The sequence below is a fragment of the Apus apus genome, chromosome 5, assembly GCF_020740795.1.
Source record: "Apus apus isolate bApuApu2 chromosome 5, bApuApu2.pri.cur, whole genome shotgun sequence".
Taxonomy (NCBI): domain Eukaryota; kingdom Metazoa; phylum Chordata; class Aves; order Apodiformes; family Apodidae; genus Apus; species Apus apus.
In genome coordinates, this window is record NC_067286.1 from 5594295 (window position 1) to 5619916 (window position 25622).

Sequence of the window (25622 nt, forward strand, 5' to 3'; positions counted from 1 at the left end):
CTTTGTCTCCAATATAACACATACTGACATGCTTCAATGAGATACCTTTATTTCTTGGTCTGAGTTCCTTGTACTAAACTAATCCTATCATACATTTTTGCAATAAATATTTTATATTTATTTGTCATACAGTTGATATCTTCTGCAATAATATAGAAGTTTTTAAAGGGGAAAATGTATATTTTAATAACGTTCTTCCAGAGAGAGAAGAGAGTGTACTGTGCTCTAAATCTCATCAGGAGTTGAAGTGGTATCCAGATGCCAAAGCTGTGTGGCTCCCAGGGGAAGTACCCTTACAGCACTCCTTTCTCACTTGCATTGCCAAGTGCTCTTTCATGTCCCTGCTGATTTCTGCTGTCACAATGTGGCTCTTTTTGGTCCTAAGCCAGAAACATTGTGAAGCATCCTTTTCTCAAACCTTTCTTCAAATAGCCAGTGCTATACTGAGTTTCCACCTCATCTTATTAAGCCTTGAAAGTGCTTTCCATAAGAAAAAATAGCTCTATAAGTCATCTTCCGTATGTTTGAGAATATTATTTTAGTGCCATTTGAGCTTCTCTAGATTGAATAAGACTTGTCACCATTTTAAATATAGAAGTATTTTCATAGTGTGCACATAAACAATCTAAATTCCAATTAAAAATAGTTCTTTCTTGCTTTTGATGCTTGATACACAAAATGAAGTTAGGATTTAGCGACGTTTTGATTTGTTCATCATTTTAGTAGTTTCACAGTTCAGTAGTACTCTTCAGGGGAAAAAAAAGTGTTGACTTTCGTAATACTACTTTTTTTGGAAGGCATTCAAAGTCATGTTTGTTTATTATATTATTATATTATTAACTGCCATGTAAATACATTCTCTTTTTTTTTTTTTTTTTCCAAAGTGTCTGATCCATGTTCCTGTGTTTCTGGACTCTTGCTTTAGCTTCATTTTATCCCACTCAGTTCAGTGCACCAAAAGTACATAAAATGCTAAATTTTGCTGTTTGACCTTGTTGGCAGTGTTGCTGTAAAATGAAACATATTGATTTGGTAAGATAAAAGCCCACTGTCCACCTCTTAACTCCGTAACAGAACTGTGAGAAATAATAAATTGATCACCATTTCTTTTTTCTTAAAAAATATTTTAATAGGAATTTAAATGACTTAGCAATCTGAAACTTGTGTAGCTTAAAGAGGCTGTTTCTTTAATTTCTATACTTTTAAAAAAGTAAAAGTGAATGTAGTTCTATTCTGCACACAAAGTGGACATAGCCGAGTAGAACAAAGGTCTGTCTCGCTCTGCCAGCAGCCTGTCTGAAGTGTCCAATACAGAAGCTGAGCAAATCTAGAGCAGTGTCCCTCTCTCTCTCCAGAAGGCTGTGGTTTAGGGACTTGCTGAGGCAGTGTTCATGTCTTTATCTTAGGCTACCCCTGATGGCTTTTCATGGATGCAGAACGAGCCATCTACACTTCCATAACATCCTATCACTACGCTGTTTGTAATTTGATTACATGTTCTGTCAAAAGCACTTGTGCTTAAGTCTTGAGCCTGCTTATTTAAGTAAAGCTTTCCTTAACTGGATGGCACATACTGTTTTCCTGAGGTAACTATTTTCTCCAGTCAGTGGACAGAGAAGCTCAACTCATACATTTCTCCCCCAATTACAATGAATTATGAGTCGTTCCCTCCCAAGAAGTTTCAGATAGCACTACGAGGAGCCAGGAGTTGGACTTGATGATCCTTATGGGTCTCTCCCAACTTGAAGATATTCTAGAATTATAAGAACAGATTATTTCTCTTAGCCTTTATCTGATTTATCAGTGGCTTCTTACTGTCCATTTTTAATACATAACCAAAGCAGAGAGCTAACCTTCCCAGCAGTATTTAATGCACTACACTCTTGTTCTCTTGCACAGTGTTGCAAAATTTTGGCTTTCCATTATGGTCACTTAAATATATCTTATGTCAGTATCATCAATTCACAATACATGAAGAATTAAACTCATACTTTTTAGGTTCATTTTGCTGCATCCAGGAATCTAAAAAAAAATAATAAATCCATAGACTTATGAATTAGGTTAAGAAGTGTTTCTCTCTGTTGCTGAACAGTGAAACTGCTTTTTTTTTCTGATGCAAGGGACCACCCAGCATCCAAGAACTCTTTTATTATGGTATTTTACCTAAATGTGTTGGCAGATAAATAGTTCACGTCATATATGTAATAGAGATGGAATCTGTGATTCAATTGGAAAAGGAAATTTTTCTAGCATTTCAAAAGAGTCTGTGGTAGTCTCTGTTGTCTTGCATATGGTTTCAGACAGGATTTATGTTAGCACCAAGGTTAGATAATGACTGAATTATACTTTTTAAACAATTTATAGATATTTTTGTTAAGTATGGAGCCTGTCAGTAGAAATGAAGCTCTGTTACCTATTTCTGAAACTCAGACAAAAGGTTCATTTCATCGGTGTATACAAGTATCTCTTGTGACACAGAATTATTATGGTGTATAATGAATAAATTAGTTGTATGTGTAGCTCACCTGGACTCCATCTGTGCCAAAGAGGTAAGGGAAATTAAAGGGAATGAAGGAAGTGTTTTGTTCAAAAATGTTATGTCTGAAAATCCTTTATTAATTCTTCATTGCTTCATTTACAATTTGCCTAGTGGTACCAAGTGTCAGGCTGTAACAGCCTCCAGATTGGTAGATACAGAGCTTTCCAATGGCCATGCATTTTCTAGGCAACGTTTCCTTCCCACTCCTTTTAATGTATTCATGTCATTGTTACTTTAATGTAAGTAATATACTTTAATCAATCTCAGTGCCCAGTTGGGGAGTTGCAGACCTTAACTACGAATGGTTCTGGGCTTAAAAGTGATGGAGAAGTAACCAGAGTGCAAGTGCCATTTTTGTGTGTGTTGGGGGGGGATAATATATCCACTGAAAATAGTGCTGAACTTTTACATTAATTTATCCACATAAGCTTGTTTTAATTTCCTCCCAAAAAACAAACCTTGCAGAAGCAGAAAGGATTTAGGCAAAGTTTAAGTAGAAGATGAACTAAGCAAGGAGCAAAGATCCTGGTGCTGAACTTCTCCACTTAAGTCCCAGAATTAAGATACAGATACCTTGAGGATTGAATCTGCAAGATTCCACTACTTGGTGTAGTGGAAATGTGACATTATAGCAGGAGACAAAAAAAAACAACCAAACAAACAAAAAAAAACCTGAAAAAATTGAAACTACATGTGTAAAATATTACATTGCAGCAAATATGTTTCTATCTAGTTTCAAAATAGCTATTTACAGACTTTACTGGGAATTTCTGGTCTTGTTTCTCTAAGTTGCTATGACAGGTGATGGGTTGAGAGAAAAGAACTGTGAACATAAAAGTTGTTTGTTGCAGGTAATACTCAGGTTTTTTAGGACCTTGTATTGTTCTTCAGTCAGATGCAAAATGTCAGGGAAAGATGATAGTATAACATTTCAGATAATGAAGATAGTGCCTAATGGAGTTAAGTGCTTATGGTATTCATTGCATAGAGACCATAGGCATTTAGTAGACTGTTAATTCTTCTAAAATGAGTTTAGTGAAATAAAAGCTAAAAAAGACCACATGAAATAAAGACTAGCATGACACCACTGAACTGTGTCTGATGAGTCATATGAATGTCATTCTATTTCAGTTGTCTTTTTTAAATGTTTTTCACCTTTCTGCCTATGAAATTGCATGTTTTAAAATGTCCAGTGTTCTTTTATAATGTATATGTCCTTTTCAACTGTCTCCTACTTGATTATTCTCAGCTGATTTTTGCTGTTCTTTCAGGAAAAAATGTTATTACACTGACTGGAGGAGCAAAACCATGGGCAGGTTGGTGGGTGATGTGTAGCTTCTAATTTTGTCAGATAGTCACCCTGCTAAAGAAAATCCATTCGCAGTTGTAAATTTATCCAGGAAACTTGGAAAGTTAGATTATTTTTCTGAAAACTCAAAATATGTTAGCCCAAAGTGTTAAAATATTCATCCGCCAAGAGACACAGTACTTTACAGCTTTGCCAGGTCTCCTTTTAGCAATGCAAATGTGTTTATGCCAGGGGTAAAAAAAAGCCTTATCCTGACAGAAGAGCTTTAATATTGAAGCCTTACATTAATGTCTGCTGTTACCAAGGCATATTTCTTTAGCATGGAAGATGCTTTGGAGTGCATGTCTCAGATTCTGGTCGTCAGCTGTTTCCTCAGACATGCAAATGTCTCTCATATGTGTCCTGGTGATCAGGACTAAATCAGTGCCATGCACCACAGGCTTCTTTTGAATGTTTGTTTTATAGCTGACAGAATAAATTATATGCTGCTGTAAAAGCTATTTGTGACTCTCTGGGAGGCAGACACATGCAAACCTCACCTGTGGCTGCTGCTGTTGTTACGGTTTCTGCCAGCCAGGAGAAGGGTCCAAGAGGACACAGCAGTGGGCAAAAGGAGCCTGGAGGAGCTGGGGAGTGAGAATAGGGGCCACTGTGAACTGGAATTACTCCCCATTGCTCTAGTCAGATATAGTGATGTCTTGTAAATCTGAATTACCTACAGAAAAGATATGAACATTTTTACATGAGGGAAATCTCCAGAACCAGTTTTCTATCACAGGTTTTTATTTGAGTTGGATCCTGAGATGAGATGACATTTGATTTAGGTTCTCCTGTTTGTACTTTAGATGATGAAGAGCTCTCATTATTTCTCAGGAACAGTTTAAGTAGTCTCATGATATCAATTTGCTTGCAAGATGATCAGCTAACAAAAATAGACAAAACAATCTTGAATGATAAAGTGAAGAAACTTGGAATAGATAAGCAGATAAAGTATATTGAGATAAACCAACCTAAAACATAAATTTACAACTGCATTTTTCCTCTTCCCAGTCATTCACATGCTTGCTCCATTTTAGTGTGCATTATGAAAAATTTAAGCGATGTGCTTTGTAATGCAAAGGCAAAATCAACAAGCTTTACTGCAAAATTGTCTCATTTCATCTGTAATCCATCTGGTGAGTACTAGCCATTAAATACATTTATTTTCTTTATTTAGAAGGACAGATGTCTGAAACACACAACTGAAGTTGCACAGTACCTGTGAACCAAGTAATAAACAATTTTGGTGCCAGATTAATTTTTCATTTCAGACAAATGTTTTTACTTCTGAGAATTTGGGGATGAATATTTTTCTGAATATTTCCTCTGCCACTTTATACGAACCAGTGTACAAAGGAATAATGTGAAAAAGATATCTCTAAAAATTAAAGCTAACTCTAAAATTGCTGTCATACACATCTCACCATTTGAACTTCTGCTACTGTCATTGTTTCTTTGCGTCTTACAACTTTTCAAAGTTAATTGCTTGTCTGTAACTTACGAAATCTCTCACTAATATTTCTAAGTTATTAAGTAGAATTTACAAGAGCTGTGATGAATAACTATATTAAACTCTTTATATAGCAAAAGTAAAATAATAACTCTATAGTGTTTCTATAGTTTAAGAATAAAAGGCAACACCAGTTTATTAGACTCTGTTGGGGCATGTACAATTCTCTGTGTTTATTGACATGGTTATATGGTAGATGCATAGATCTATACATGTTCTTTAAAAAGTTTGCAAAAGATTAGTAGGAACATCAATGAAAGGGCAGAAGTGTAATGGTTATGTTATACTGCCTTATTTGTGATAGCTATGTGGTGTCTCTCCTTTATTTACATACCTTAAAAAAACCCAAATCCTTAGCATTGTACTCAATACTGTGAAGCCTGAACTCTATTCATAGGGCTACACTATAGGAATAATTTCTCATACTCCTTAAGACCAATGTTTTAAAAGCCTTTAAGCAATCATTTCAGAGGAAAGGAAGTTGCTAGAAGTGGGACATGGAAGTAAATAATGAAGGTGTTAAAACTTCTCTGAACTCTCAGTTCTAAGACTGAATAATCTAATGAATCAGTCTTGTGTCTGCCATATCAGATGCACTGATTCCATGCTGGTTAAGAATGACTTTGATGAAAAGAAAATTAAAAGACAGTTGCCCATAGTATGCAGCTTCACTCTGCCCCCTGAAATGTTGAAATGAATTTATACTTCTAAGGATAGAGAACCAAAAATGACTTTGTTTAGCAGCTGAGCTGCAATAAGCCTGCTTTGCAAAAGGACTTTTAAAACCTTCTGGATTTCAATCTGCATACTGAAGTGAAATTGTTTATATAATTCCATTGAACTAATAAAGTTGTTGGGTTTTTTTTCACTTATTGGGTGACAACTGTATCCATATATTGAATCTGTCAACCATAAGGTATTTCCCACTACAAAAGGTAGTACCATGCTCAGTAATTTGGTTGACAGTACTGGCTAGTGTCTTGTATATTTTTGAGAGGTGCAAACACCTAGCAAAATACTGGGTGGTGATTGCTATAAAAAATAACATACTCGAGTAAAGCAGTGACCACTTGTCATCTCATTCCATAACTCCGATCACATCATCCCAAATTCACTTCTGCTATGTTTCTTTGCATTGCAGTCTGCTGAGTAAACATAGTATGTGAGGATTTTTGGACTTCAACTAGTCCTGCAAAAAAGAGCAACCAAGTAAAATCCAACAGGACATTTCACTAGGAAAGCTGAGCAAAGCTGAAATTACAGGCCTCTACATGAAATATTAATTTTGTATATCTAAGAATAAAAGATATACGTGTTTCAGAATATCCCATAGCACAAGGTGCATAAAGTTACCACAGCACCAGCTGGAGCAGTTTCAGTAAGTGTGCCTGAAGTGCTGCCTATATCCTTGCAGTGCTGTTCCCCTGGGATAGTTTTTATCTCATTGAGTGACTTCAGGAGAGACTTCACCAGACCAGCTCTGTCTGCTTTTACTCTTCTTGGATAGGCTACACTGACTAGATTAAGTCAAGAATCCATTTAAATTGCTACTTGCTAATACTTAGTCCTGTGATTTAAGCAAATATTTGTCTGAAATTTGTTGTCACTTTGAATGAGAGTTCCATAAAATTTCAGTTTCTTCTTTAATTGTAAAACAGTGGAAACCAAGAAAAGAGGTTTCTTTTGCTGGATTATTTTTGTATATGGAGGTGGGGTGTACTTTTCAGTTGAAATCTCCTCTGCCACATGAAGGCATTAAGCTTTGGATTGACCAGCTGTAAGTGATGTAATGAAAAAGCAATCACACCTGAGATAAAAAGCCTTTCTGCCTCAGAAGAGAAACTGCAAATGCAATCTGGAGGAAATTTTTAATTTACTCAAATGCTGTTCTCCATAACTTTGCATGTTAAAAGGAGCACACATGAATTTTAAAAGAGCTAATTTCTTTAAGATAAAAATTATCTACTAAGTTTTTAGACTTCTGGAGGGGGGAAATGATCAGGGCTTTTTACATAACCAATTCTAAGAGAATTTTATAATGAAAACTCTGAAATCAGATGCATTGTTTTTCTGTTCTTCCTGATGCATCTGGATAATTTCCTCATTAATGCAGAGCCTGGGTTCTGACTCTAAAAAACATCAGCATGTGTAGAATAGAAAAAAGATGAATAAAGTAAAAACTGTACTTACATACACCATGTGCAACTTTGTACTGGGAGAACTTCCAGAGGAACTGGTAAAGATAATCAGCTCAGACAGTAAGAGATTATTTGAGTTAAGCAGACACTTAAGGGATGCACCTGCCTGGGAACAGGTTTCTGTGTTTCAGCTTCATTATCCTAGTTATGTTCTTTGGCTCATAATGCTTAGTATCAAATAGAGCAGTGTCCCTCAAGTGCAGTATCAGTTACACACAGTGTGCACCAATACATATAACAGTATATATCAAGAAGAACATTTTGAGAATTTTAAATCTAAGTGTAAAACATTTGGCTTAGATTTCTGTCTGCCATGGTGTCCAATTAGGGGTAGAACTTTTTTTGCTGTAATAAGAGGCACATTTTCACAAAGGAGAGCATCCTACTGTGTCATCACTTACTGCTCTTAATTATGAAATGGGTATCTGTGCTTTTGCTTAGCACAGGCAATTAAGTATTCACCTTGGATAAAACTGATATTTAACTTTACATTTTTTGTGGATGTGATATACATGTGCTTTATATATCATGCATACATATTCATTGAGTAAGGCCCAGATACCTCTGGAAAAAATATTATTTGGAGAATGTTTCTCTAAAAATGTAGACTTTTTCTGGATGTCTGATATGCTTATAGTATCATAACATATCACTTATTTAGTATGAAAACTACTCCTTAAATGGCCACATTTCATAGCAGTTGAATACAAAAGTAATGTAGGTCAGCAAGGAGTACAAAACTAAAGCGATAAGGAGGTAACTTCTAGCACTTAACTGCACTTCACTAAATTAACCCCTGCATAAGCCATGTCCTAAGACACTAGGCAAGCTGCCAGTAGAAGAAAGCCCTTTATATTACCAGTATATAATCTAGTTGTGGATACAAAAATGATGTTCTGTTTGTGTTTTATAATGTTAATTTTTAGGAAACTGAAGGAAGCCATACCTAGGGGTTTTGTCTACATACAGTATGACCAACTGTAAGGTGTCCTTCATTTGATGCTTAGGTACATTGTTTTGCAAGGCAATATCAGCCCTTGGATTTTGAGGAAAATTTTACAGGGGAAGGCTTTATTGAAATCAGAAACCCATACAAATTTGATCCTGAGTTGTTTCGTATTTTCTTTCAAATTTTATGAATTTCAGTGTCCAAATTGGCGGGCAAGGGAGGGAGGAGTTAATTTGCCTTGTCCAGGGAGGCTAGACAGAGTTAAGTGGAGATATTCTTGAGTAAAGCACAATCCTTCACAATGATGCCAGATGAATTACCTGCAAAAGTTATTTTCCCCAGACTCAATACAGCAGTCTCATCTCAAGCCATAGTCCCACTGATTTCATGATCTCCTGCGTTCAAGTAAATTGTGCAAGACATATCACAAATAAATACTGTTAATTTTGCTCTTTAGCTCCTTATTTTCTGTTAGCTACATAATGTGGACATTCTTGCTTTCATTTCATTTCTACCACGGTGTCGCTCAATCCGCAGTGCTGGAGACAGAAACAGCAAGCAGGTGAGAGCCTGTAAATCTGACTTCTTCTTGTCTCAGTTTGCAGAGAAATATGAGAGAGCTGAAAAGCTGGTTGCCCAGAAATCCAATGAAGCTTGATAAGGAGGCCTTGCCTGATCTGGAAGAAACAGATTGCTACACAGCACCCTTCAGCCGCGCGCGCATCCACCAGTAAGTGCTGGAACTGGAAAGGCAGCACCAGAGACCACAAGGACTTTTTTTAAATTTTCGCACTTCTTCTAAGCAAGTGCCACAGAAGCAGCCGTTAACAGATGGTCACTGGCAAATACTCAGTATCCTATTTCATATTTTCTATGAGTTTTCTCTTAAAGCCAAAATCTACTCCCTGTCACTTGTTAATTTGATGGTCATGCAGAAGTATAGGCAGAAATTTGACCCAAAAATGAACACTGCCTTTTTGGTTTAGTAGTTTTTCTTTCCATTACATTCCAAAATGCATGTACTTCCTCAAGTTTGCTTTGCTTATTTACCTAATTTACTTAGGCAAAACCTGGCACAGCTGTTAAAATTGGGAACACCTGGAGGCAAGCTAAAAGCAGTGATGACTTTTTTCATTCTTATCAGATCTGCATTTAAAATACGCTTTTGTCTCTGAAAGCAGAAATATATATATGCCAAATAAAAACTGTTCAAATCAGCATGTTGGTGGTGATGTAGTTAAACTGCCATAGAAACAGACTCTTTCATAATTTTTGAAGTATTTTGTGATCGTTCTTTTAGGAGTTCAAAGTTTATTTAAAATAAAATACAGGTATAAATTAGGCCAAATAGGAATTTTTTCTTCTCAGTAGAGAAGCCATATGCTAATAGACGGGCTTTACCCTGGAAAACAGAGTAGTTGCATTATAATATCTTTTTTTTTCAGTAATGAACTATATTGCATTAGAACAGTCACCTGGTTTTGGTGTTATTTCTCAACCTGCTCAGCTGACATTATCAACTGTAATAGTGTCACTTTTTGGCACAGCTGAGCAAACAAAAGCTCCTGAACGTCAGATTTCTGGCCTCCACAATCCACAGCCATCTGGGAAAGGATGCTTTATTAGTCTCCCTCCTAGGAATTTCTAAGAGAAAGTGGTTCTGGAGCTGCTATTCAAGTGTCCAGTGCAGGGAGATAATTACTTTTTTCTAAATAGTAGTTCTGGTAGTTCTATGACACAGACATCTGCCAGCTCGTAAATAACTTGAATTTGAGAGCACCTTTTCTGAACATCTTTCTAAAATTAATTATATTCAAAACAGAAATTACCTAAACAGTAGAATATTTTAAAATTTAGTTTTAGTTGCTCTTTTTTTCCCCCAACAGTAACCTGTGATGATGATAAATTTATCAGAACTGCGAAGATGCTCTAGGGATGTAAAATCTTATATCATGTGCAGTAATCAAGGAGGGTAAAAATCCAGTAAATCACTGTAAGAAGAAAAAACTTGAGCAGTTATGTTTCAACACCCATACATTGCTTTGAATATTAAAATACATTCATTACTTTAACAGTTTTACAATAAACAACAAAGACAGCTTCTTCAGCAATTCCACAAGAAGCAGAATTGTGCATCACATGCTACAGAGAACTAAGTATGAAGATGGAAAATCCAAAATGGGTGAGAATGCTCTGTTTTTTCCTAACCTGAAGCTTTAAAAACGTTGTATCTTTACTTGCCTGAAAATGTATCATTTGAGTAAAATCAGTTATTTTTGCCATTCCATAAAAGCTTTTTGTTCACTCAGTAAGAGAGTTGAAGGAATGAAGGAATGGCAGATCAACTATTTTCTGAAATAACTCCATGAAAATTGGCAATATTTTCCACCTAATTGCTCATTCCTTAGAATAAATTTGAGAGATCATGATAACTTGATGTAATCAAGAGCCACAGTAAAGCTAACATGTACCTCAGAAAAGTGTTGAGTGTTTTCAAGGACTGGTGCTAGCAGTTCTGCTGCTGCCCAGGAGTTCCAGTCCAGCAGTCAATGTGAGCTGCACTTCACTTGTTTGAGGTCTCCATGCAGCTCAGAAACAGTTGACCTGAAGAAGAATTTCAGTTTATATCAAAACTGCTATTGCAGTTTATGCAGTATTATTTTTAGAAGGTCTAACCACTCATTTTAATTTGCAAAGAGGGGATGTACATATGATTTCCTGTTTTCTTTGCAGCAATTAAATTAAGAATTAAATACATAGAGATATATTAATACTTTATCCTTATGAAGATTATAGAAATTACAGAAAGTTGTTGCTTGAGTTTCTGAAGAAAAGCATTAGTAAGAAAAACATATAAAATAAAGGTTCAAATCTAATGACTTTGAAGTTGATGATGGCAAATTTCATGACAAGATTAGTTCAGCTTTATTTGTATATTGGAATGGACAAATCTGAAAACCATCCTAAGTTCTTATTTCTTGGGGAAGCTCTTAGCTGCAGGTGTGCTCTTACAGGCTACTGAATATTTTAATTATAATTATTAATGGTTATTTATTATTTATTTTTTATAATGTGCTTTGATAGTACAACAAATCTGTTTTTAGGAAGACTGAAGGAGCTGATGCTAAACTGTGCAGCCAGTATGCTGCAGAGCATTGGTCTGATACAGACTCCTTCAGCTGGCTTATATTTAAAAATAACAACAGTTAGCTTTTAAGCCTGCAGGGGTTTTGCTGCCTCGAGGATTGTCTGTCCATACCCCTCTCAGTGTATGTCAGGTCATCTGCTCACTCAATAAATCTGTATCATATACTCTGGTGAATACAACATGAATGTAAGGATCTTCTCACACTTGGTCTGGCATGAGCACCTGGCCCTGAGAGAAAAGTTGCAGACACTGGCCCTCAGAAAGTTGCTGTAGTTTGAGGCAGAAAGCTTGAGGAATCAGCACGACCTTCACAAACAGTTGGTGGGATTATTGATTATTGCCACGTTTAGCAGCATCCTGAGCATCTAATATTAAGTTATATCTCAATAAGTAACCTGAAAATTCACACTGCTTGAAATTAAATGTGTATAAAAAAATGATACCAGAACTAACGCTTTCTTTCTCTTTAGGTATTAATAGATTACTAAATAATGGAACATATGAAGCAGCATTTCCACCACATGAGGTAACCTGTTTAATTTTGTATATGTCTCTATATTTAGATTACAGCTTTCATTAATGTTTTGAGGTCCTACTTTATTTTTAATTTTATCCTGCAAAAAAATTTCACTGTGTAATTTGTTGAGACTTTTTTTTTTATTATTTATAGCTCTAGCCTTAATGCTGAATTTTAATTTTTTTCTCATCTAATGCATAGTAATAACTTCCAGGAGCATTCTCTTACTGAACTGAAAGAATATTATAATGCTTTATTTTTATGAACCAGATATTGCCTGTGAAGTTCTTAAGATCATTCTTTCCAAATTGTTCCAATTAATATGAAATTAGTTTTGCCTGCCACCTACAAAATATTGTTTTTCTAGTAGCTTTTGCTCTTGATCAGTTAGAGAGACTGGTTAATTATTTCTCATTTAGTCTTTTCTGAATAGTTGTTCTACTTGGTGATACTTTCTTCAGTAGGTTAAAGTCTACTAAAGACTCTAAACCTGTGAAGTAAACGAAAAACTTGTTTGACTTCAGGGGATTTTCAGACAGTCTTTGTGTATGGGAAAGATAGAAGCAAGCTACACTTCAGGTATTTCAAATGCTGACCAGTAGCTTGGTCATGAGAGCTGTGAACTCTGTGGCTGCTTGGGCTGAATATTGTGACTTGATCTTGTGTTTCAACAACTGACCAGTGCTTTACAAATCACTGAGAGCAACTTTTTTATATGGCATTAATAATTAAATACTGGGAATGTAGAGGAGTGTTTTAGATAAATAATTGAGCATCACTGTTAATGCTTCAGCTGTGCATTGCTGACTTCAGGGAAAAGCCTGCCAGAAAAACCTGAGAGGCTTTCTATGGCTGTCAAAGCCATGCTATCATATTCAATTTATGTATATTTTCCTTTGTTATGTCATAAGCTACTGCTTCAAAGTTTTAGTTAAGGTTAATGAAGTCATATTTTTAAGCTCGTCTTCCTTAATTGCTGCTTGGCTGGTGCTAAGGGCTAGTGGTTGAACACTCTCCATTTTTATTTTCTTTTTCTTTTTTCTTTTTCACACAACCAAATGAGAGTGAAAATTCAGTCCCAGTGGAAATGCTGAGGCTTGAACTCTGTTATGGATAAACAGTGCAGGAAGAAGCGGGGGGGGGGGAAACCCAGAAGCATTCTGTAAAGTCTTGTACTAGCATATTTCTATCATTAATTCTCACCAAAAGCAGCCATTTCACAAGTATAGGTACTTGTATCTCTTCTGTTAGACATAAAATTAGCTCCAGCTGGCATGTCCTAGAGGTGTCTGGAAGAGACCTACTTATTAGAAATAGTGATCACCTCATTTAAAATACCTCTGCATTTTTATGTAGTGCCAAGTATTGTAGATTTTGGAGAGTTATGTATTTTCCATAGTGCCAGGTAATGTACATTGGTTTTCTTTGTGTTTTTAGGGAAGCCACAAAAGCAGACATCCCATCAAAACACACGGAGCTCAGAATCACAGACACCTCTTATATGAGCGCTGGGCACGGTGGGGAATGTGGTACAAATACCAACCTCTTGATTTAATCAGGTATTAGTACTTTGAAGAGTAGCTTGTTTCTTGTTGATACAGTTAGCCTGGTCACAGTGCATTAACTGTGCTGCTAAATTCCTTGTGCTTTTCCCTAATAGCTTTTCAATATTATCAGGTAAGACTGGAGTCATCCCAGTTGTTTCTTCTGGGTGGTCTTTCATGCAGGGCTGCTCATTTCAAATGAGTCTGCATGAAAGGCAGGTAGCTCCAGCTGCTTGACAGTTTGCATTGTGAAACTTAAAACTCAAACCCATGAGGTGTCTGCTGACACTTGCCCCTCCCGAGAACACCTTTGGAAGCAAACACTGTTACCCACATGGACAGTCAGAATTACCAGGTCCATTGGAGGGAAAATGCAGCCTGATTGTTACATTGCTGCATGAGTTTAAATAAGGCTCTGTTTATGTATCTTGTAATTATTGTAATAGATTACGAAATGTAAAGCAGGGAAATACGTGCATTTGAAGTTAAATTATTGCAATTTTGGGGTTTTATACTTTCCACATCTTTGACATTGAATACCAACAACTCATTTTTCCTTGCTGTCAGTTTTTATTCCTGATCTGACAGTCATAACTAATCATTGTGTGCAATATTGTTCTACTGAAGGCTGTGAAGCCAAGCAAATGCCATGGGACAATTCTGTGCTGATCAAATAGTGTTATCCATGACTGAGTTTCTGATGACTGCTACTTCATCTCTTCTAGCTACTGATACCCAAGTTTTGAAGGATTACAGCTTAGTCTTCAACTTGTGTTTTCAGTCCATTGTTTTCTCTAATAGTAGTTTGAAATATGTCATTATGTTGTTATCTATCATAATGCTTTTTATAGTGGAATACTTAAGTCATGCCAACTTGATGTATCCCTTTCCAGAAGTTGTGTGTCTGTCTACCTATCCATCTATCTCTGCATGTACAAATGAAATGTCCTACATTTAATAAGTTTGAAACTGGTACATCTACTTAGTCATTGCAAGGTCATGAAAATTACAGAGTATTTCAGTTATATCCGTAGAAAATACATATTCTGGTAAGTCTGTAATTAATGTGATTAGCATGTCACATGCTAGCCTGAAATAGAACTTTTTGGTAAACTGACAATGATTTTACCATAAACTTGCCTTATTAGGATTATTATTCTGATGCTGTGAAGATAGATAAGTCATCATAAGTCTTAACTTTGAGCAATGTATGTGTTTCCTTTTCATGTAGGCGATATTTTGGTGAAAAAATTGGACTGTATTTTGCCTGGTTGGGCTGGTATACTGGAATGCTTATTCCTGCTGCCCTGGTTGGGCTCTTTGTGTTCCTCTATGGGTTATTTACAATGGATTCCAGCCAAGTAAGGTAAAGTACCATTTAAAAACATAGCCTGTTGAAAGTTAAGAACAGCCTGATACAACTTTGATCATGATTATACTTATAAATGCATTCCAGGTATAGTAATAATTTAAATACAGCCCAGTAGAACAGTGGGTTCTTCAGTCAATTGTATCCACTTTGTATATCTGTTTTTCATCAAGCTGGATGCATATCATTCACAGCAAGTGCCCTTACTCCTGCCTCACTGTCTTTCCCCTTCTCCTTGTAAGGAAATACAGCAAGTACCAATTCTAAAGTTGCAGGTACTGCAATGGTTGTAATTTGAGTCAAGGCTGACAGATGAAAAAAACAGTCAGACATACTCCTCCTTTACCTCTATCTTGTCTGTAACTGCCAGAGTGTAGCACAGTTGCTAACCTTCAGGTTACTTTGGTCTGTGCCTTTTTTTTTCCTCATGGTGGTAATAGTGGCAATTTTTTTGTCTAACAAAATTCCTCGCTATCTCAGTCTAAACTGCAGCCAGGAGACCCATCTTCAGGGTGGTTACAAGCACATGAAATTAAACTAGTTTTTTTAATTTCCCACCATTTTGACTTTGCTGTGAAAGGGGTTTATATCAATTAGAAACAGTCATCAGGGTGCTTGAGTGAAGTGCTGGCAGAATTTTTAGGAACTGCTTCAGAGGACACACCCTTAATACAGTTTTCCATTTGGTGTCATCAGACACAACAGTATCAGTGTTCTAAGAATTTCAAGAGTTGCTCCCAGCAGCTTGGATGCTTAAGGCCACAAGTATACTTGGAGTCAGATTTGATAGGAACTGTCTCTTGGGCTTTGAGCAGGACTGTTTTATGTTTCCTTTATGGACTTGCCTTTATCTGCTATTTCACAGTGAGTTGTTATATTCTGCAATGCTGTAATTAAGGCTTTTTTAGGCTTGCCTTTGTACAGGAAACTCCTGAGGGACTTTGCAGCTTCAAAGTGCATTAGATGCAATGAATGTATCAGCCAGAAAACTCTACTATCTTTTGGATGTTGTTCTTTTTATTAGAATTGTTTTGCACAGTGAATGTCTGTAAAATGCAGTGGATGGAATACAAAGTAGAGAATCAGCCTCTTAAGAGCACAGGGACTAGGACTATGGAGCTTGGAAGCTTTTATTCTTCCTGTGTACAATGCCATAGTTTCAACAAGGGGGGTATCTTGTTATCAAGTTATAGCTTAATATTTTAGACACTCTTTGTGGAAGAGATGTGGCTTTGATGTTTCCCCAAAAAAAGGACAGGGTTCCTAAGAATTTAATTTTTTCAAGCTGTAAGCTCATAGATGTGTCATACACTTCTGAGAAGACCTGGAGATGTGACTCCTGCTAAGCTTTTTTAACAGAGAGAGACCGTTATCTTGCTTGCAGAAGGTTGCAAAGAATAAGCCAAAGAAGGGCAGAGGTAGCCTAGGTTTCATGTTTTCCTTCTAAGTTTTTTCTTGTTGGCTACTGTTGAGCAAAAAGAACCTGCAGATTTTAGTTTGTTCCCCATGGAGTCTGGTTCTGTCCTGAGTGTCTCACTGTCCTGCTGTGCTGCACAGAGCACCAAGGTTCCCATCAGGGGCTCAGGACTCTGTTCCAGAAGCCTGAAAGTGAAATTATCCACCACGTAAGTCCTAGAAGGGGAGGAGGGCATTTGTGTATATATATATATGTATATTTTTTATAGCTAACATGAGCCGGTGTTCATTTCAAAATACCGACAGAGGCTGAAGCCCCAGTTGTGTGCTCTGTGGTAGCCCCAGAACATCTGTAATCTCATTGTGTTAATTCTGGGCAGAATTATCTCTACCTTTGATGGTGTGAATCTGTACAGTCCCTCTAGTTAGTCGTGACACAATATTGTCACATCAGTGCATTGCTATGACCAAGTTAATAAGACTTGCTGTGAGACATTGATTCAGGAACAGAGCTTAACTAACTCAAGCTGATTGTGGCTGGCCTGATAAAACATATGCAAATGTTTTCTGCATCACCTTATGTACTTACCTAATTCCAAGGGCCAGTGATAACAGATGCTGCTCCTTGCCATATTTGCTTACTTAGCCTGGCAGGAGTTAGTGAGGATTAGACAGAAACCTTCTACCTAGAGCAGGCAGCAGTCATCTTTCAGCTGGCAGATTGTCTGCACAACCTAAATGTTCCTATTCTTGCCATATTCCGGGACTGTGAGATTATTTATCTAGTGTTTCTGCAGTCATTTAAAGAAAACTGCTAGCTAAACATCTATAACAGTTTTAAAATACAACATTTGATTTTATGCACTGCATCTACTGCATTATGCAAATGCAATGTTCAGCAGCCGTCAGGAAGAAACAGTTGGGTACATTATTCTGACAAAAATCTAGACTCAGGAAACCCAGTGGCAATTGGGTATTCAAACCTAGTGCCCAGGGCCTTATAGCAATGTCATAACTGCCACATTGCCCCAGATTCAGTATGATTCAGAGCAATACTACTTAATGTGAAACAGGTTTCACCCTGTTAATGCCTGTTATTTGGAATCGGTGCATGACAGGAAGTGTTGATTTTACAGTAAGATGAATCCTATAAAAAGCCCTATTTTTTCATCTGACTGCTATACCACGAAATTTGAACTTACTGATGGATCAAATAACTTGCAGAAGCATGCTTTGCTTAGGGATGTCCCCTCACCTCTCAGGTAAAGGGACCTGACCTGAGCCCCTCTCTGTGGCTGCAGGCAGAAAACGATAACTTCTTTTTTGGCTGAGGTCCAGCCCAGTTTCAGCAGAGGAGGAAATCTGTCCGTGTACATTGCTGTAGAACCAAATGTTATTTGCAATGCCAGCCATAGGTTTTGTGCAGCAATAATTCAAGGGTTCTGCAGAATGTTGTTACTCCTAGGAATTAGTTTGTCTTGTTTATGACATGTACAAGTGCCTCCCTCTGCTCCGTGCTCCGAGTCCTGATACCAGGTGGCTTATATAATATAAAAATATTATCTAAATATAAAATATATATTTATCAGCCTGTGCCAGGACCCCATATCAGCTCAGCATGAGACCGTCAGTTCCTGCCCTCTAGGTAAAGGAAAAGCTGTGTTGTTCATCTGTGGCTGCCACAGGCAAGTTGGAAGTGATCCCTTTTGATGGTGTCCTTCCTTGTTTCCTAGGGAGAGTGCCTCTCTCACACTGCCTGTGCCCCTTGTCATTGTCTCTCTCCTTTCCTCAGTTACAGCTTTAGTGAAAGGATAAACTTTCAGGTCTGATTGAATCATTCAATAATTCAAATGATTTGTACAGAGAGGAGGAAGGTGAAACAAGACAGGAAGACAAAAACCTGCTTGCACACTGATGTCAGGGGCTAGACTGTTCTGTAAGCAAACGTGTATGTGTCCCATGTTGAGACACAGAAGTTTCTCCATTTTACACAGTCAGGGACATTTTTCTTTCCTATCACAAAACAAGTGCCTAAGGTGGGGCAGTGTTACTGAAAGCACACTGGAAGCTGGGTGATACTGTGGTTGCCAGGAGCCCGGGGTACAGAGATTTCAGAGTTGGCAGTTCATTGCAGGTTTCTGTTGTGAGATGGAGGTAACCAAGAGAAAAATCCAGAGAAACTCTGGATTTGGATTATATTCACAGGGCTCAGACGTGCAGAAGCAAAAGTGCAGAACAAAATTTGTATTTCTTGTTTCATACATTTTAAGTATATTTTGATCCATTTGCCCTCTGTGAGCTAACCTGGGGGAACTGTGAAGTGAGAGACAAACAGAAAGGCTTACGTAGTCCTCCTGGAGCAGTCACTTCATTTGGGTTCTTTTCTTTCAAAAAATGATGTGCCATATCTATTACCTAGCTTTATTCTTCTCAAGTTAGATGTCAAGCTATTATATGTTGATTAATCTATATAAAATTCAATGTGATGAATTTAAAGATTTTAGTTTTGATGGGTTCATACATGTAATTCCTTACCACTGTTGTAAGTTGACCCTTTGTTGTCAAATAGAAAGGCCAGGCATGAAGACAACGTAGTCTGAGGTGTCTTTGCAGCATGGGCTGTAGGCAGATTCAGATCTATAAGTAAGGACAGTGCAAAGAAACTTACTTTGCTCTGTTATACAGAAGATTTGAGTTGCAGTAACAGTTACCATAGCACCTGTCACAAACACTTTTGTAACAAACACTGTTGCCTTTGCAGAGTAGTGCTGAAGCATCTGACCTACCACTGCAGTGTAATTTTGTGAAGATTCATATGTTATTAAAAACAAACCAAGGCTTTAACTGAAGATTTGTAATAATGAAAATCTAACATTCATAATAGTGACTTAAAATTCAAAGTGCAGTACAATTTGACATGATATTTAACAACAGTTTCTAGGATTGCCAGACTTGCTATAATGTATTGTTGAAACATGATTTTCTGTGTTTAATAATTTGAATGAAAATGCCAGCAAGAAAAGTCTCTGACCTGACACACTATAAAACATCTGTTACTCTTCAAGTCTGAAAGGACTGGCTGAGCCCATTCTGGCCTAAGGATTACTTAGGACAATTTCTTTGTCAGATCTGCATTATGTTGTAGGGTTTCAGTGATTCTGATGTGTGACTGAAGATTTCAAAAGTGGCATCTGGGCAATCAGGATCATTTATGTCTATTTACTGTTATGTCAGACAGTATTTAATAGATGCACTCATTTGGAAACAAGCATAATCTTCCATACAGTATTAGAACTATAAATTTGGCTTTTATGAGTTGGAGAGTGAAAGCACAATGTTTATTAAACAAATCGGTAGGAATTTCCTGGCATTTTTTCTATACTGCTACCTTCCTAGTGTGTCATAGGATCATTTCAGTCATGTCAACATTGCTGAAGGATAGGGAAAGGTGATTGCTGATGTTCTTTGGGAAGTTTACCACTGCAGTTAAAATTTGCCTTAAAATTCATTTTTGCATTTTTGCTAATTCTGTTTGCCTTTGTCAAGGCACTTAACTATGTACTAAGGTTTGAATATGAATGGTGCCAGTGAAGACAGTGACTTCATCTTCCTAAATCTTAGGATCCTTCTACATGAGAATGTGGCTTGGCAGTATTTTGCCCCCAAATTGGATATTAAAGTGTTTTGGTTTTTTGTTAGCCATATATGTAAGTGATAGGAAATAAAAACACACAGACTTGATATAGTTCTGCCAGAAATCCCTTTCAGTGGATTTTTACGTGTGACTGATGACTGATGTGTGTATGTGAGCATCCTGTGGAGCAGACCTTCAGCTGATGCAAACTGGAATAGGCTGAAATCAGTGTAAAGTGTTAAAGATAACTTTTGTTCTCTTCTGTGTTGCATAGAAAAATATGAAGCAAACAGGTTGGAAGACAATAAACAATGTTTTGTTCTTCTGTTTGTGGTATTTGGGAGAAAACGGGATAATTCCCAAGTGTGAGAAGTGTAGCATGATGCCTAAAAATATTACATACTACTGTAGGGCCTGTAGTTTTCAGGTTACACATTTGTGTTAAGCTTTTCAAGCCAAACATTCACTTTTAAATTATTTTATTTAGCCATTTTTTGTTGTGTAGGCATACTGTTAACAACTAGAGACCACAAATGGCATCACCTCAGAAAATCTTCAGAATGCTAAAAGCCTTTTTATAACCTGTATTTTCCTGTCTCATGCTAAAGCAAAGAGATCTGCGAGGCCAATGAAACCATCATGTGCCCTATGTGTGAACGCAATTGCACGCTACAGAAACTCAATGAAAGCTGCATATATGCCAAGGTAATTACTGTCTTACTGCTCCCATGATAATTCTTGTTTAAAGATCCACTTTCATTGTGTAATGGTTGCCCATGTTTCAGCAAAGATTCCTACAAAACGTGTTGTTTCTTTACAGTGATTTTTTTTCAGCCTTTGTAATTTATGTTTCTAATAAGGGAAAGCTCTGAAATTACCAGAGATTGTTCTTACATTTTTTTTTTACTTTCAGTGAGTGTTTCCTTCCTAAATCCTTGTTAAAGTAACTCGTGATAGGATGAGAGGAAATGGCCTCAAGTTGTAGTAGGGGAGCTTTAGATTGGATATTAGGAAAAATTTCTTGGCTGAAAAAGTGGTCGAGCATTGGAACAGGCTGCCCAGGGAATTGGTGGAATCAACTTCCTTGGGGATGTCCAAAAACATGTGTAGACGTGGCACTTTGGGATGTGGTTTAGTGGGCGTGGTGGTGTTGGTTTGGTGGTTTGACTTGATAATCTTAGACATCTTTTCCAACCTCAGTGATTCTATGATTCTATTCTAGAAAAGTTTTTTTTTGAAAACTGCCTATAATTAACTTCTTATTCTGTTTCCCTTGCTTACTTATAATTGAATTTCTACACCTCCTAAAATAATTCTTTAGTATAATGTGCATGTGATTTGCTTTGCTCTGTCAAACTAATTAAAAGATTTTACACAACGAATGTTTTCCTACAAGAAGCTGTCCTTCAAATTAAATAATCACAAGCACCTTTGTATACGTGCAGTGTTTTCAAGTGAGCAATATATTTGATGTGTGGTATGTTCAGAGTTCTGGAGTTTTCTTGAAAGTCTTTAGCCCATAATATAAATCTTGCTCAGGAGTCTGCATATATAAAATGTGATTATCTCTCCATCATGGCCATGGCATTACAGCAACACTGCAGCGAGGAGAAAATCAGTGTTGTGCTAGATTTCAAAATTTCATATAGATAGGACCAATTTTGAGTAAAAATCAACATTTCAAACCTGTCTGTGAAGGAAAATCCCCAAAACATTTGACATTTATTAGCAATATTTCTTTTTAGATTTTATACGTGTAAGTTACATTTTATCATGTGCAAATAAAAGAATTAAAAATTTGTTTTGCAAGAACATAATAAATACCACTGAAAATGTTTTACTTAAGGCAAAACTGGTTTTTGTTTTTAAACAGTGCTGTATAACTCTACAGCAGAAAATGGCCCTGTGAGATCATTCGTAACTTATTTATACTAATATTTTTTTAAATATGTATATTGAAGGTCAGAGCTTTCTTAATTGAAATAACATTATGCATGCTATACAACTCATCCCTTAAATGCCTCTTTTTAGAAGATGACAAGTAACTTCAGCAGTCCATGTTAGTTTAACAGAAAATTAATACATTTTCCACTTTGGCATCCTTTTACATTTTGGTCCTCTTATTTTAACATCACCAGTTAATAAGAAGCAGTTTTTGTGTCTTATTTATATTTACACTGACAGCATGTGCTTAAAACATGCAAATGCCACACTTAATGTCACATTGTGAATAATTCATTGCAGCAAAAAAACTGTGGCAGCCCATCCATATTTCCATGTATTTTCAAACCAATCCTCTCAGATGACAACCAGAGAAGACAAGCAATAACCACTCATACTCAATTTTCACAGGCACCTGTTTCCAATGTCTGCAAATATGGAAATTCCTGTAAGCTCCCAGCTTTTTCTGCCAATGCTTTTGCTCTGAATTATAGATCAGCCTTACATGGAACACAGAAAACAACCAAAAATGGTCTCTTTTCAGAATTTGTCTGTTCTGGATCTCCCCCAGGTGGGAGAGAGACTTCTCTTTGGGAAGGAGTCTCTGGCCACTCAAATGGCAAAGAAAAAAATCTTAAGAAAAAGCTCACTGAGGCTTTTTATGACTCTGAGGTTATAACTGTAATGCCTTCACATTGTCTCTAAAGAAAAGTTTGCTGCAGCTTCACTCATTACCCCCTCACTAGGAAACATCTGGTTCATGTGTTCATGTGTGTCAGCATTGCCACTGTGTTTGCACCCAAATTAATGAGTGAAAACAAATCTGTAATGTTAGGACACTACAGTCTGATTTCAGATCAAATGTTCCTTTCTACTTTCTGAACCAATGTTTGTAGTATGACTAAGTGAAACTAAAATATTTTAAAATAAGGTGTCAGGTCTTCTCTCTGGGTGAAGAAAAAGGCATTTCCTGCTTGCTTGCTTGTTCCTGAGATGGAGCTTGTCAGCATTTTCCTCTGCTTCTGTTGTGGGAACAAAATTATTTCTCTTGTCTTTCTTGCAGACAACCAAGGGAAGGGAAGCTATTGCACACACACATAAAGAGCTGATAGCAAGGGAAGCTATTCCTGATTCATTCTGGGCAGTGGCACTCTTATTCTGGAATAATGTTTTAATCTTTATTCATTCAAGTAGCTTATTGTGTATGAGTAGAGAAACATTGAGTTAAATAGGAAAAGTGAGTTCCTTTCAGTGAAGTTTATCTCCCCAAACCTGTTCATGTCATGGGACCTTCCTCACTTATGTAAGGCCTTGTGCTCATATGTCATGTTATTAAAACTGCTGTCAGGGTTTCTTTCATTGAATATCTGCCAAGTTTCACTTTAGAGGAGCACTTCAGATAGAACAAACTAATGCAGGAAAAATCATATCCTTCAATTGCTTTTCCTGACAAGTTTTTTTGTAAAGCTGGAGGCAAAATACAAAAATGCCTTTTTCCTTCTTGCTACTGCCCATTTCTTTCATCCCTTCCTTCTTTATTCCCTTCCTATTTAAAAATGCCACTCTGGAGTGAAGTTTATACTTTAAGGGAAAGGTATGTAATACCTGAGTTGAGATTCTCATCCACGTTAAGTGGGCTTTTTGATCCGTGGGTGCTTAGCCTGGTGCACAAAGGCTCATTGGTCCTGTGCCCAGCCCACCTTGCTCTGGGCCTCAGGGCAGGGTGTTGATTCAGGGTGGGTGTGAAACGCCTGAAGTCTTGTATGATGATGCAATATCAGTCAGGTATGCTGACAGACTGCCACCCAGTCCTGCAGTATTTCACTTCTGCTTGGAAGCATTGGGTCAACTCAGAGTATCAGACTGCTTGTTAGCCTTTAAGACAGTCAAATTCTGAGTGTGACTTGAGCCCATACACTTTAAAACAAGGTCGATTTGGAGCCAGACACACATTTTCAATTTTTAGCATCAGTCATTCTTCTGGATTAGGTTTGGTTTGTAGGTTGCTTGGTTCATTTTGTATTTCCTTGGAAAGATGCACTCTTTACTGAGGAGGATGTCCAAAATCACATCCTCACACAGATCTACATTCAAAAATGAAAATGTTCATTAGGTTTATCCTACTGCTTTTGTTCACCACTCACATTTTCTGTCTCATACCCATTATGTCTGTGTGTTCCTTTATGGAAGCAAAAGAAGAATGCGGGAAAAGACTCATGTATGTGTACAATTGAGGTGACTGATTCATGCAGGGAATATACTTGATTTATCAATATTCAATACCAAACAATCAATTCCAATTTCAGAGCCTTAAAAAAACAACAAAAAGAACTGACATACAGATAAAATATGTTTTTAACAAGTTCTCAGAATATTAGAATAACTTTTCTCAGTAAGAAACAAGATAGAGGCAAGTAACACTGTTTCTATTAAATTTTTCTGCTTTTCCTAGTTAAGTTTTCTTGATTTGCAAGACAGAAGTGATAATCCCAGCCTTCTCTAGAAGAATGAAAATCTGTCAGCAAGATTTGTTCTCCTTGCAGCAGGCAGCTCTTGCAGGAGAGGGTTAGGTAACCTGCCCAAAGTGGGCTTTCAGCCCCAACATCCTGGCACACCTTGCATTCAGAACATTCCTGCTGGCCAGAGTAAATGCAGGTGTAGGAGAAGGTTACAGTACTGTAAATGTGAGTCTGGCTACCTGCACCTTTCCATTGGTCTAAGGGCAGGTTTCTGTTATGATAGGAGCCTAAACGTTGGTCCTCAAGTCAGCAACAGAGTCAGCACCCAGGAGAGTCTTTTCAAGAATATTCTATTTGAAGTCATTCTTATTTCAAAGAACGGGAAATCACAATGAATTTTCTGGATGGTTTTGGGCAAAACATATGAAAGGCATTTGCAGCACTTTTGCATTTCTTTTTTCCCCTCTCTTCAGGTACTCTCTCTAACATACACTTGTTGATGATAAGTTGGTTTGCTTTATGATTTTATAATGACTTGTGTTGGTTTTTTTTTTTCAAATAGGAGTTCAAAGCCTGTGCATTGCTTACTGATGCTCAGCAACATCTTAAACCACTTGTAACTAGAAGTAGTGTAGGCCCATTATCCTTGGGTAAATTACTTTGCTGTAAATTGGCAACCTTAACTCTATTGAAAGTACATCGATTTTAACGTCAGCTTCCTAAATAACAGTTCATATTCTCGCTTGAGCATTAGAAACTCTGTTTTTTTGTAATATAAATTTTCATAAGTGAGACATGAAATTCACCCACTCAGAGGCTTAGAATGATCCATAGGCATCAAAAACTGTTACTCGTTTTCTACTGGTCGGCCTTGGACTTTGCAGAATGTCTGTTCTGCCTGAAAAATTGTATGACAAATAGTAAGATAAGGGATAAATCCAATAAAAAGCAGAGTATTAAAGAGGAGAAATTAAATACACAATTTAGAATTCTGTTTTGGGGAGGGTGTGGTATTTAGAATTAGCCTTTTTAAGAAGGTGAATATGTCAA

General features: G+C 37.0%; 1 protein-coding gene across 1 annotated transcript in view; it reads left to right on the forward strand.

Moving 5' to 3' along the window:
* Window positions 1–25622, forward strand: part of ANO3 (anoctamin 3) — a 123364-nt gene that overhangs the window by 67048 nt on the left and 30694 nt on the right. Inside the window, exons 7-13 of the mRNA XM_051621893.1 lie at window positions 3811–3855; window positions 9143–9274; window positions 10620–10726; window positions 12163–12218; window positions 13647–13768; window positions 14985–15119; window positions 20781–20877. Coding sequence (XP_051477853.1) covers window positions 3811–3855; window positions 9143–9274; window positions 10620–10726; window positions 12163–12218; window positions 13647–13768; window positions 14985–15119; window positions 20781–20877 — 694 coding nt within the window. The remainder of the gene's footprint in view (window positions 1–3810; window positions 3856–9142; window positions 9275–10619; window positions 10727–12162; window positions 12219–13646; window positions 13769–14984; window positions 15120–20780; window positions 20878–25622) is intronic.